Source organism: Carlito syrichta, unplaced genomic scaffold, assembly GCF_000164805.1.
Source record: "Carlito syrichta isolate Samal-C Ts95f unplaced genomic scaffold, Tarsius_syrichta-2.0.1 Scaffold309876, whole genome shotgun sequence".
Lineage (NCBI taxonomy): Eukaryota > Metazoa > Chordata > Mammalia > Primates > Tarsiidae > Carlito > Carlito syrichta.
The window spans coordinates 283,451-297,152 of NW_007253972.1; the positions used below are offsets into that span (position 1 = coordinate 283,451).

The 13,702-nt window shown below is 38.4% G+C and overlaps 1 protein-coding gene across 3 annotated transcripts in view; it reads left to right on the forward strand.

The window, feature by feature from the left end:
* The window catches only part of ZNF451 (zinc finger protein 451), a 91,245-nt gene that overhangs the window by 22,271 nt on the left and 55,272 nt on the right, over positions 1-13,702 (forward strand). For 2 of the 3 annotated variants that reach the window (XM_008068116.2, XM_021717588.1), the window contains exon 4: positions 9,610-9,735. In XM_008068116.2, the coding sequence (XP_008066307.1) occupies positions 9,610-9,735 (126 nt within the window). Of the gene's footprint in view, positions 1-9,607; positions 9,736-13,702 lie in introns of all 3 variants that reach the window. The other variant, XM_021717586.1, reaches the window with a different exon arrangement.

The following is a 13,702-nucleotide window of genomic DNA, read 5'->3' on the forward strand; positions in this document are numbered from 1 at the left end:
TTTTAAGTTTCAACTTTTCGTTTGAGTAAGTGTGCTTCAAATATTTTAAAAACATTTAAAAATACAAAATCAATACATATGCTTTTAAGAAAATCATATCTATAGATGATGAAAAATAACACAAATTTATGTTTTATTTAGCTAAATGTTTTTGCTTTGAAGTGATTCTTTAGCTTCAAATTTGTGTAAACATATTTTCCCAGTAGCCATTGAGCCTGCTAAACTGAAACTGACTTGCCTTGATTCTTGATGAATATGTTTCTGTTAGGCTTAGAAAATAATGTAACCCAATTATTATACCTCTAGGACCAAAAATCTGACAGAATTTAAATACGTACACTGTACTAATGGATTATGTTCATTCTAGATACATTTGCATAGGATGAATATTTGGCATTTTTATAAGTTATAATTTAGTGGTGTAATCCAAATCTGTTAATTCCCAAGCAAAAGATGGAGATCCTCAACACTTTTTATACAGACTTGTTAATAATTACAATTTAACAATTAATGTGGCATATAGCTATAATGTTCTATGTAATTTATATTCCAAAGACTAAATATAAAATCTTTACTTTGGAAAACTCAAAAAATAAATAAAACTTATTAACAATTTTATTACATATACTGATTATAAAAAAATTAGAAAATATATACAAAAAAGGAAAAAAAATCCTTCAGACAGAAATAATCAGCATTTAAACATTTAAACTTATAGCCTTCTAAATTTTACTTATATGTATTTACAGGATCATTTTTTATTAAAAAATATAAGTGCTCGTAGGAAAGAGACATTGAAATGTAAGCTTAACATCATTGATTAGTACGATTTTGTTTCATGTCATTGTCTTGCCCATTTAATGGTCTTGTATACTTTATTTTACAGTAGGGCAGTTTTACAGTAGGATTACACATTGTAACAGTTTCCAGTAAGTCTTTATTCACTAAACCTTACTAGTAAATTAAATTATTAGTTACTGAAAAGTTTGTTTAAATAGTGGAATTCTCATTGGATGTGACTACTGATGGCTTTTTGTGATCAGGATTTGTGAATTTATGGTCTGAACTGGTTTCGGTTGAAATGGTTATGGTTTACAGCAAAAAGAAAAAGAAAAAAGCATTGTAGCTAGTTTGTCACAAGACTAAAATTTGTTCAGTATAGAAGATTACTAGGGGAAATTAGAGTATTAGCCTCAGATTGTATCCTTACTCTTGAAATGATGTCAGCCATTGATAGTAGTTGCTTTTTAAAAAATGCACTTGACGAAATAAGGGGATCTTACGTCAGTCTTTCCTCCCCCTGATTATATTGACCTGTGACTCCTGCTACTAGATGTCATTAGAAAGATCTCTTTCTTTCCTGCCCAAGTTGTACCCTATTTCTAGACTTGGAATTTTTGCTAAAACTCTCCCAGGCTATATTAAAAGAGAAACATTCTTTAGAACAAAATAATACTCCTTGCTTTACCTATGTATGTGTGTGCTTAACTTTAATAGATATGTGTCCTCAGGTTTAACCATTAACTTGCATGTTGTCATTTCTAGGACACAACCGAAAGTTGCTTTTTATGTATTTTACCTTAAATTTTAGAAAAAATTATAAAGAGAGAGATTTGGGAATATAAGAATTTCTTGGTGACTGAACTGGACTCTACCTTTTTTTTTGGAGTCCGAGTCTCACTCTGTTGCCCAGACTGTAGTGCCTCCCGGCCACTGCAGCCTTGACCTGCTGGGCTCCGGCGATCCTTCCGCCTCATCCTTCCAAGTAGCTGGAACTACAGGCGCATGCTACCACGCCCGGCTAATTTTTGATTTATTGTCGAGATGAGGTCTCGCCAAGTTGCCCAGGCGGGTCTTGAACCCGCGGGTTCAGGCCATCCACTCACCTCAGCCTCCCAAAGGTGCGGGATTACAGGCTGAGCCTCCAAGCTCGGCTTGGAATCTACCTTTTAACTTCTGGCTTTGCAGTATCCTTAATTTCTATGCAATTTAGGGTATGGAAGAAACTGATGCAGAGATTGATCTAAGATACCAGTAAATGGAGACCTCTATTTTCCCAGTATAAAATACTGGGAAATTATTCCCTATGCTCCCCAAAAATAACTTAGTGGAGGGCAGTATGGACTCCTTAATAATATGTGTATCTTGGAAAGAAGTTAGTCCAGTGTGACCATAGCTAGTCTTTCCAGGAGGATGACTCTGAAGATCCTATAGCTGCTAATATTCTACATGAAGCTTCAATTATTCTTATCATGGATTCAGAGCTAATTCGTTTCTAGCTTATGGAGTTACGTATCTGAAAGCCTGGCCTTTATCTTAGAAAAATCTCCAAAGACTTAAATTATATTTCAAGCTATAGGATTTGAGGAAGACAGCAAATCCAGCCTAAGAACAACAGTCCTAGAATTTTATTTTAGGATTTCACATTAAAATACAATTTAGGTCAGGCTCAGTGGCTCCAGCTTGTAATCCCAGCACATTGGGAGGCCTAGGCGAGTGGATTGCCTGAGCCTGTGGGTTTGAGACCAGCCTGGATAACTTGGTGAGACCTCGTCTCTGCAATTAAAAAAATTAGCTGTATGTAGTAGCTGGCTGAACCTGTAGTTCTGAAGACTGAAGTGGAAGGATCACCAGAGCCCAGCAGGTCGATACTGGGGTGGCTGTGAGTGTGCCACAGCCCTCCAACCTGGGTGACAGAATGAGATTCCAACTCAAAAAAATTACAATTCAGCATTTTGATACTAATGGAAGGATAGAAATTCCCAATGCTAGTAATTGAGTGACCCATTTATAACCAACAACTTTGACCCAAAACCCAATTTGTGATGGAAAAATATTGTATGACTATTTATACTCTGCCTCATTTATATACTTACTTTTCCCCGGTTTAAGAGTAAGCAATTTTTGTATTACATCTGTTTTCTCATTTTTAAAGTGCTGACTTCAAAATTAACAAAGTTTTTGAAGTTGAAGTCCTTGCTTTCTCTACTACAGGGGTCCCCAACCCCTGAGCTACTGTTAAGAACCAAACCACACAGCAGGAGGTGAGTTGTGGTGAGTGGGCCCAGCTTCATCTGTATTTACACCCGCTCCTCATCGCTCGCATTAGTGCCTTGAGCACCTTCTGTCAGGTCAGCAGCAGCATTAGATTCTCATAGGAGTGCAAAGCCTTTTGTGAACTGTGTATGTGAGGGATCTAGGTTGCATGCTTCTTATGAAAATCTAATGCCTGATGATCTGAGGTGGAGCTGAGGTGGTGATGTAGCACTAGGGAGCAGCTGTAGATGTGGATTAAGATTGGCAGTGAAGTTTGACTGCACAGAGCCCATAAATCAATTGCTTGCAGACTCATATCAAAACCCTATCAGTGAGTAGCAAGTGAATTGATGTACTTCAATTCTACAGCTGTATCTGGCGGCGGGTTTTAAGTGAGAATCCAACTCTTATTTCAGTCCACATGTGGCCTGCCCATTATTTTATTTACCACTTATGTGTAGACCTCTCTTTTTGTATGTTTGTGGTGAGTTGTATAATTATTTCATATATTACAATGTAATAATAAAGTGCACAATAAATGTTATACACTTGAATCATTCTGAAACCATTCCCCCCCCTACTACCCCACAGTCCATGGAAAAATTGCCTTCCATGAAACCAGTCCCTAATACCAAAAAGGTTGGGAACCGCTGCTCTACCATCATTCCTTTTCCTCTGCTCCTAGCAGATTGTCTTCCAAATCTACTTTGAATTTGGTGGCCAGAGTTTCCTATTTTTTTTTCCTCTTTTTAAAAAGAAAGTAGACTGTTGCCTTGCTAAGCTATGGTGTGGCCATGTGCTCTTTGAGCTATGGCCAGGCCTTGTTTCTTGACTTTGGTCCCCTCCCCTACCTTGGGGAGGTGAATCTCCTCTTTCTCTCTCTCTCTCTCTAGCTTGGTTTTTAAGTACACTATATTTTCTAATCTCAAAAAAAAAGAAAGAAAGAAAAAGAAAGAAAGTAGAACCAGGCATGGTTGCACAGATGTAGTCCCAGAAACTTGGGAGGCTGAGGTGGGAGGATTGCTTGGGCCCAGAGTTGGGATCCAACCTAAGTAATATAGCCAGATGATGTATCTAAAGGAAATAAAAATAAGGAAGAAGAAAGTCGAAATGTTCTCCTTAAAAGGGAAGAAAGAAGAGCCCAAACTCAATTCTAAGATGTCTTCTGTTTTCAGCATCAGGGTTTGTGGGTCTTTTCACCCCTTCAGTGTCATGAAAGACAGTGAACAGATCAGTGAAATTACTAGGGAATAACAGAGACAATCTTTACCTTGAGACATAACCATATACAATTTAATATCCTCTATATGATTTTGGAGTATTATAACTGCATTATACTTATCAGTTGGGTATCCCTAATAAGAAAATCCAAAATGCTCCAATGAGCATTACCTTTGAGCATCATGTTGGTGCTCTAAAAGTTTTGAATCTTAGAGCATTTCAGATTTTCAGATTAGGAATGCTCAACCTGTAGTTAAAGAAAATATAGGCCAGGCTTGGTGGCTCAGCCTGTAATCCCAGCACTTTGGGAGGCTGAGGTGAGTGGATTGCCTGAGCCCTCGGGTTCGAGACCTGCCTGGGCCACTTGGCAAGACTTCATCTCTACAATAAAGATCAAAAAATTAGCTGGGCGTGATAGCGCACGCCTGTAGTTCCAGCTACTTGGAAGGCTGAGGTGGAAGGATCGCCGGAGCCCAGCAGGTCGAGACTGCGGTGGCCAGGAGCGGCCACTGCACTCCAGTCTGGGAGACAGAGTGAGACTCCAACTGAAAAAAAAAAAAAAAAAAAGAAAATATAATATAGGCTACTAATAGCTAAATATAAGAAAGATAACTTCAGTAAATAATAATACCAACAGGTTTTACTTATTTGACCTTGAAAAGGTAATAGTATGAGATATGTCTTTTGTACATGTCTATTTATAGCATAGAAAGTCAAACTGTTAGAGAAACTGTACAGTCGTGTAAGTGTGAAATGTCTTATAGAAGAATATGGTATAAGAATGATTACCATACATTGCCTGGAGAAACAGAGGGGTAAACTATTGAAGTTTTGTGCTGAAAGCCATGAAAATAAGTTAATAAAAAATAGAAAAATACTACATAAAGCTAAAAATAAAGATTTCGATTGTGTGTTGAAAGAGGGGATTCATCAGCACTGCAGTGAACACATGTCACTCAATGTATGCTGATTATGAAACAAGCAAAAATCTATCACAATGAACTGAAAATTGAAGGGAACTGTGAATATTCAATAGGCTGGTTGCAGACATTTAAGAAGAGACATGACATTAAAGCTTTGAAGATTTGTGGGACTGGGCACAGTGGCTCATGCTTGTAACCCAGCACTTTGGGAAGCCCAGGCGGGAAAATTGCTGGAGTGTGGTAGTGGGTGCCTGTAATCCCAGCTACTTGGAAGGCTGAGATGGGAGGATTGCCTGAGCCCAGGGAGTTGAGGCTTCAGTGAACGTGAATTGTCACTGCTCTCCAGCCTGGGTGGCAGAGTGAGACCCTTTTTCAAAAAAAAAAAAAAAAAAGTTGGTAAAGCAGCTGCTGATCATGAAACCGTGGAGAAATCGTTTCACAAGTTTGCCAAGGTCATCACTGATGGAAAATCTGACACCTGGACAAATTTATAATGGTGATTTAACATCACTTTTTTGTGTGTTACTGCCCTAGAAAGACCCCTGACTACAGTTGATGAGATAGCCCCCACAGGAATTAAGGATGCCAAGGACAGAATAACTGTTGAGATGTGCTAATGCGACAGGCATACATGCATGTAAAGTTGCTGCGGTAGGCAAAAGCTTGTGTTCTTGCTGCTTTCAAGAAGTGAATTTCTTATTAGTACATTATTCTAACAAAACATGGATTACCAGGGACATCTTTTCTGATTGGTTTCATAAACATTTTGTACCAGTGGCTCATGCTAACTGCAGGGATGCAGCTTGACTGGACAACGATTGCAAGATTTTATTCCTTAATAACTGTTCTGCTCATTCTCCAGCTGAAATTTTCATCAGCCATGTACTGTCCCTGAATGTGACATTATTAATTCAGTCTAATGAACAGGAAACTTAGATCAATGAAGAGTAAATATAAAATTACTTTTTTTGAATAGCATGCAGCATAGTAAACAGAGGCAAGGATGTGGAAGGTTTTCAGAAGTTTAGCTTGAAGAATGCTGTATGTGCTATTGCTAATGCTTGGAAAGCAATGACTAAAGACAGAATTGTGCATGCCTGGCAGTCTGGCCTGTGGCTATGTTCAGTGATGATGATGAGCAAGGTGGTGACTTTGAAGAAATCCATATATCAAGGGAAAAAAATGATGTCTTACTTTCTTACATATGTAAAAAATATACCGTCAGAATCAGTAAGCTAGAATATCAAATAAGTTTTAACATTGGTAATGAGGCTTCGGTTGTTCTGTTGGTGAAATAGCAAAAATGGTTTGTAATCAAGGTGATTGTGATAATAGGGACAAAGAAGACGACGTCAGAAGAGTGCAGAAAAAGTGTCTGTAGATGACAGTGAAAATGTGTGGTGGATTTCATAACCAAAGTCCATTCATAACAACAAGAATTCATGTCAATTAATACAAAGAGAGACTTCTAAGTCAAATACTGTTGTTAATGATACAAATGGCTCTGCAGGAAACATTTAAAAAGCCATCCAGGAGAATGTCTCCTTAACCCTGGAGTACCTGCTTTCTGGTTTCTCAACTGCTTCTGATGTTTTTTCTCACCTAAAAAAAGTAAAATACAGTGTGCTGTAACCTTTGAATCAAAACATAGCATCAGTGAATAGAGACTGAAAACCTGTCTTTGTTGCTGTTTTCTGACAGCTGATGCAGGTATTACAGTGATGCTACCATGCTGCTTAGTTACCCTAAGCATTATATTTCCACTGTATTTATGGCATATCATATTTGTTGGTGTTAGGTACCTATATGTCAATAAGTGTTAGAAAATGATAGCTTATCTGTAGCACATAAATTCAGTCAAGAGTGACGGTATGCCAACTAGCCACGGATTATTCACATGGGTTGTTGAGAAAGGGACACCTTTGGTTCTGATGGTTCAGTATGCATTTTTTGTTTAATGCAGAAAATTATGAAGAATATTATGTAGAATTACCTTCAGGCTTATGTGTATAAAGTATATATGAAACATAAATGAATTTTGTGTTTATACTTGGGTTCTACCCCCAACACATCCTATCATGTATGTTCAAATATTCTAAAATCCCAGAAAATCCAAAATTCAAAACACTTCTAGTCCCAAGCATTTCAGATAAGGGATACTCAACCTTTATACACATACCCCCCCACACACACACAACCCCTCCCATACACACACACTCCCATCATAAGAATAATAATAAAATACATCATTGCTATTATCTTTATGCACAAACTCTTATGTATTAGGACAAGTGAGGATAAGAAAAATATGTTTTACTTCACTTACTACTTCTCTAGTGCTTTCCTTTTCTCTATGTAGACCTGAATTTCTAACCTGTATTATTTTCCTTCTTTCTAAAGAAAACCTTTTAACATTTTTGCAAAGTAGATAGATTAGCGACAAATTCAACTTTTGTTTGTCTGAGAAAGTCCTTTACCTTTGCTTTTGGAAGATAACTTCACAGAGTACAGAAATTTAGGGTGATGGGCTTTTTCCTCTTAAAGCTTAAAATATTTCACATTATATTCTTGTATACATGGTTTCTGAGGAGAAGACAGATATAATTCTTGTCTTTGATTTTTCTGCAGTTTGAATATGATATGCATATATATAGTACTTTTGGTGTTTATCCTGCTTGATATTCCCAGAGGTTCCTGGATCTGTGATTTAGTGTCTGACATTGATTTGGGGAAACTCTTAGTCACTATTGCTTCAAATATTTTTTCCTTTCTTCTAATATTCCCGTATGTGCATGTTATACCTTTTGTAGTTATCATGGTTTTTGGATATTCTGGGGTTTTTTTTCCTTCTTTTGTTTTTCCATTTTGGAAGTCTCTTTTGACATATCTTCTACTAATGAACATTCTTTGTTTCTGTTAGTGTTTTACTCTCTGAAATTTCTTTTTGTTTTTTATGAGAATTTTCATTTTCCTGCTTACATTATCCATCTTTTGTTTTATAATGACTCTAGTCCTTAGTGTGTTAATAATGGTTGTTTTAAAGTCATGGTTTAGTATTTTGAACATCCCTGCTATGTCTGGGTCTGGTTCTGATACTTGCTCTGCCTCTTCAAGCTATGTTTTTTGCCTTTTGGTATGCTTTTATAATTTTTTGTTGAAAGGTAGACATGATGTACTGGGTCAAAGGAACTGTGGTAAATAGGGCTTTTGTAATGTAGTGAGTGGGAGGGTGGGGAAAGTGTTCTATAGCCCTATGATTAGATCTCAGCCTTTCAGTAAACTTGTGTTCCTGCATTATGGACTTCACTAATGCTTAGTTTTACTGCCTATAGGTGAGACAGGATGGCTACAAGGGACTGGAGTTGGGTGTTTTCCTTTTCCCAGGCTGATTGTGCACTGATAAAATCCCAGCAAACTGGGCTCTGGTAAAATAGTTTCTCTTGAGGGCAGCCCTCATTAAGAACAGAATGCTCTGGGGTATTTCAGTATGGTTATTTGTCCCATCTCCTGCCAGAAGCTTTATAAAAGGATTTTTCTCCACTCTTCACTTTGAGCTCCTGGAGGTAAACTCAACGAAAGTGTGAAGGCTGCTTTCTAAGGCTGGGTCCCCTGCAGGCTTTAACTCTCGGTCTTGTCCACATTGAGCATCCATTTGGCAGTTCATCACATGAACGTGAGGAACTTTTGGATTCCTTTTGTGCTTTGCTGGAAACTGAAAGTCAGACTATTATTTTTTACCAATAATTTCCCTTAAGTAAATCCTGTCCTGGCATCGTTGAAATACAAGAGCCAGTTTTGTTGTTTTTTTTTTTTTACATCATAATACTCTTTATCCACTCCAAGCAAAGGAACCCCAAACTTTTCAATATTCAGATGACTGTAAAGTGAATAAAGATGATAAATGTCTTAGTAGCTGGTTTGTCTAGCTTTTTGAAAACCAAAGATGTTGGTGTGTAACCGACTGACCTGCATAAAATACCACATAAAATATATAATACATATGATAGGCTATTAGAAATACGGTTGCAAGCTGGGCTCGGTGGCTCAGCCTGAAATCCTGCGACTTTGGGAGGCTGAGGTGAGTGGATTGCCTGAGCCCGCGGGTTCGAGACCCACCTGGGCAGCGAGACCTCATCTCTACAATAAATAAAAAAAAATCAACCGGGCGTGGTAGTGCATGCCTGTAATTGTAGCTACTTGGAAGGCTGAGGTGGAAGGATCGCCGGAGCCTAGAAGGTTGAGGCTGCGGTGGCCGGGAGTGGCCACTGAACTCCAGTCTGGGCGACAGAGTGAGACTCTAACTCAAAAAACAAAAAAGAAATATGGTTGCAATTGAAGTAAATGGATCTTTAGTACAATAACTATTTTGAAAATGGATATGTTTTATAAATGCTATTTAAAAATAATGAAAATTGTTTTTCCATTACAGGAGAATGTTAAACGTAAAGACCATATTGATCATCAGAAGGATAAAGTTGCTTTAACTCTGGCTCGTCTAGCCCGCCATGTTGAAGTGGAGAAACAGCAGAAAGAAGAAAAGAATAGAGCATTCAGAGTATGTGACTGTTTTAATTGGTTTTATTAAATTAAGTAATTATTCATAATAAAGTTGTAAAGAGAAGCCTTTAATCAAAAAAGTATGATTTAATCCAAGTTCAGCTTGTGTCCTAGATAGCTCATCAATTTAGTAGTAATTCGTAATAACTTTTTACATCTCTTTTTTTATTTGTTGTATTCTTATTCTATATATATATAGGAAAATAAAAAATACAATTAATTAGGTGGACTTTATTTTTAGGAACAAAATCAGGATTTCTCCAAGCAAATGAGCAATTAAGGGTTTCTGGTTACTTTATAACAAAAGTGAAAAGAGTTTATCAGTGCTTTTATAGATATAAGCTGTTGAAAGATTACTTACCAAATAGAGCCAGATCACATTCTCAGACTTGAACTTTTCCTTTCAAATTAAATCGATTATTAAAAGGAAGAAATTTGAAGCATGTTTGTGGAAGAGCTGCTGAGTGGAAAATGAAGCCTAATTTAGAATCTTGTATAATATAATTTTTTTCCATGACTTGCTATAGAAGGCCTGAAATGATATAATTTAAAGAACTCCCTCAATACTGACAAATGTGTATGAGGACTAGAATGTTGATGAGTTGGGTAAAAAACCCTCCATACTAAAAGTCTAAAAATGGAAATTTAAATCATAGCTTTTCCAGCAGCTGTTTGGATTTCAGTGGACTGTTTAGCTATTTTATAGACTTTAAGTTTCATTCTGTGAATGAACAGTTTGGAGATGATCTCCCAGGTCAGGGTAAGCACTATGATTTTATAATTTTGACATCCTAGAGTGTCGGGAAGATGGTGGCTGAGCCAGTCAGACTTTGCAAGTCCCAGTGTGAATGAGTGAGTGTATGGAAAGTTTTGTGTACGTGTTGGTGAGTGAGTGGGTGTGTGAGTGGCTGACTGAGTGAGGGCGTGGGAGCAAGTGGTTGGGTCTCTCCTGGTGCGGTGCCTGGTGCCACAGCTGCTCAGCTTGGACCCTAGCAATTCCCGGGATGCAGAAGCCGAGTGACATTTTAATTTTTATTTATTTAATCAACAAAACCCTTCCTGGGAGGAAGATGCTGGGAGAGACTAAGTGGGGTCTCATGAGCAAGTGGCCAGGGCCTTCCTGGTGAAGCAGCTGGTGCTGCAGCTGCTCAGCTTGGTCCCTAGTGCTTCCTGGGTTGCAGAAGCTGAGGGCCTTTTTTTAAAAACTGACAAAAGTTTTCCCACAAAGAAGTGGTGGGGAAAGACCGCCAGCTCTAGGCTTTGCCTCACCACTGCAGCACCGGGCCAGACACTGGCAGCAAGGGCTGTGGAGGGAGCCCAGAGGCAGAGTCCCACCAGAGAAGATGAAAGAGGCATCCTGCCACAATCTTGAAAATAGGGCAGGAAAGTGCTCTTACTTGCTTACCACAGAGCAACAGACCCAATCTCTGTGACCAGTGGATCAACTACTCAGGGGTTGATTGTGACCCAGAGGGAAAATCCTAAAAGTACAAACTTTGGAGGGACAGGACAAGTGCTGAGTCACAGGTGCCCCACCCTGTACCCTGATTCAGCTGCAGGACAAAAGGTGTGACCAGAAAAGGATGAAGAAGACCTCAAAAGAGATCAGTGGTGAGTCTGGGGCTGACCCAACCCCCTTCCTCCCCAGCAATCCTCTGAACAGCAGATCCACACAGCTGGGACACAACTGAGAGGGACGAACCAAGATGGAGACCGTATATCAACTGTAATAGGAGAACTATTCCAGGATAGGACTAACTGGGACACCCTCCACAAGTACATACTTGGGGAAGAGACAGTCCTGCACCTCCCCACTGGAGGGGATCCCCCTGACCATATGATACTGGGAGGGGAGGACTGCAGCCCCACCCACCCCTACTCCCTCTCCTTCCCTGGTCTGGACACTGGGAAGAGAGTGAATGAGGCGGAAGCTCTGCAGGAGGTAGCAGAGAAGCAGATAAGAGGAACAATTACAGAACCTGCCTCAAGAGGGCCGAGTATTTTTTCTTTTTATAATTTTTAATTTTTTTAATTTAAAAATTTTTTTGCCTGATTGTTAGTTTTTCTGTTTTTTAAATATTTTCCCTCTGTGCATGAATGTGTATGTGAGGGTTTGATCTGCATCCTCCCTCCCCCCTTTTTTTCTTTTCTTTTTCTTCTTTTTAAAATTGTTTTCTGTTTATGTGTACATGTGAATGATGGAGTGTTCATCTTTCAGTTTTTTTAATTTTTTGTTTATTGATTTGTTTTTGCTCTTTTGTTCTTCTCTCTCTTTTTTAGTTTAAGGTGTGTGGATATATGTGTGAGGGTTCAATCTGAATTCCTCTTTTCCTTTTTTTTCTTTACTTTTTTTGGTCTTTCTCCATTTTGTGCTAAATGTGTGTGCGTGTGCGCGTGTGTGTGTGTTTAGTTTTCATGGTTTTTTTGTTTTGTTTCACTTTATTGTTATTCCAGTTTGTTTTGTGGTGTGTGTGTGTGTGTGTTCAATTGTTTTTGCTTTGGTTTCTACTTTCATTATTCTGTATTTTTTTTCATTTTTTAAAAAAATTTTTGTCCATCTTATTTCATTCTGTTTTTCTCTGTTCTCATTGCTACTACTGTATCTTGGACTCGGGGTGCACACACATACTCATTACATCGTCGTATAGAGTGGTGGTGGAGAGTGGGTCTCAGGGAACACATACCACAGTCAGTGAACATTGTGATTTGCAAGTAGTTTCTGAATCCTAACTCCCCATCCCCTACCTTATTTGACTTTCAAAACTGCAAGAGACAGCAAAGCTTCCCACCCACAGTCTTATTTCAAAATAGAACAAATCCAGAGTCAGGATCAAGGGGAGAATAGAGGGCTGAGCAAACATCAGAATTGAAAGCTTCTCTTACTGCCACTGTATAACGGAACTAAAGAGAAAAGCAAGATATCTGTCACAAATGAAGAAAAACCAACAGAAGACCACAGGTAATTTCAAGTATAACAAAAAGAAAATGCCTGAAAAATCAGACCTCAGAGCCCAAACAATGGAAGTTACCAACAACTGGCCCCAGAATGCAACAGGGATTGGGGAATGGATGGAAAGAGTGAATAAGACTCAAGAAAGACAAGATGCAACACTGAAAGTACTTGGAACAGAGATTTTGGCCATAAAAAATTTTATCCAGGAAGTAAATAACAAGATGACAAGCATGGAAAGCAGAATTAATCTAGCAGAAGAAAGAATGTCAGAACTTGAACCAGAACATGAAATTAACCTCATCTGTAAAAACAGAAAGAAAACTCAGAAAGGAAGAACAAAGCCTATAAGAACTACAAGAGATGTGTGATTATATCAAGAGGCCAAACCTACACCTGATTGGGATCCCAGAAGAAGAAAAGGAAATGGAGAACACCTTGGAGCAAGTATTCCAGGATATATCCAAGAAAACATTCCCTGTCTCATCAGTGATGTGACCAGCCATGCATAAGAGGTACAGAGAACCCCATAAGACATCAAATGAGAAGACTAACCCCTAGACACATAGTAATTCACTTACACAAAGTAGGCACAAAAGAAAAAATCCTAAAGGCAGCAAAGAGAAAGATCAGACTACCTACTAGGGGAAATCAATCAGAATAGCAGCAGACCTATTGGCAAAAACACTACAAGCAAGAAGGGACTGGAATCCAATATTCAAAGTCTTAAACATAAGCAATTTCAACCACGAATTTCCTATCCGGTCAAGCTAAGCTTCATCAGTGATGGAGATTCTTTCCAGACATCCAGGACCTAAGAGATTATGCAGCTTCCAGACCAGCTCTATAGGAGACACTTCAAAAGATATTAAGCACAGAAGAAAGAAAAAAAAAAGAATGACTATACACTTGCCAAGAAACAACAGAGCACAGAATCAACAGAGAATATATAGCAACAACAAACTTGGAAATATACACATACATCAATCCCAAAACTAAAAGAAAACAAGCAAAC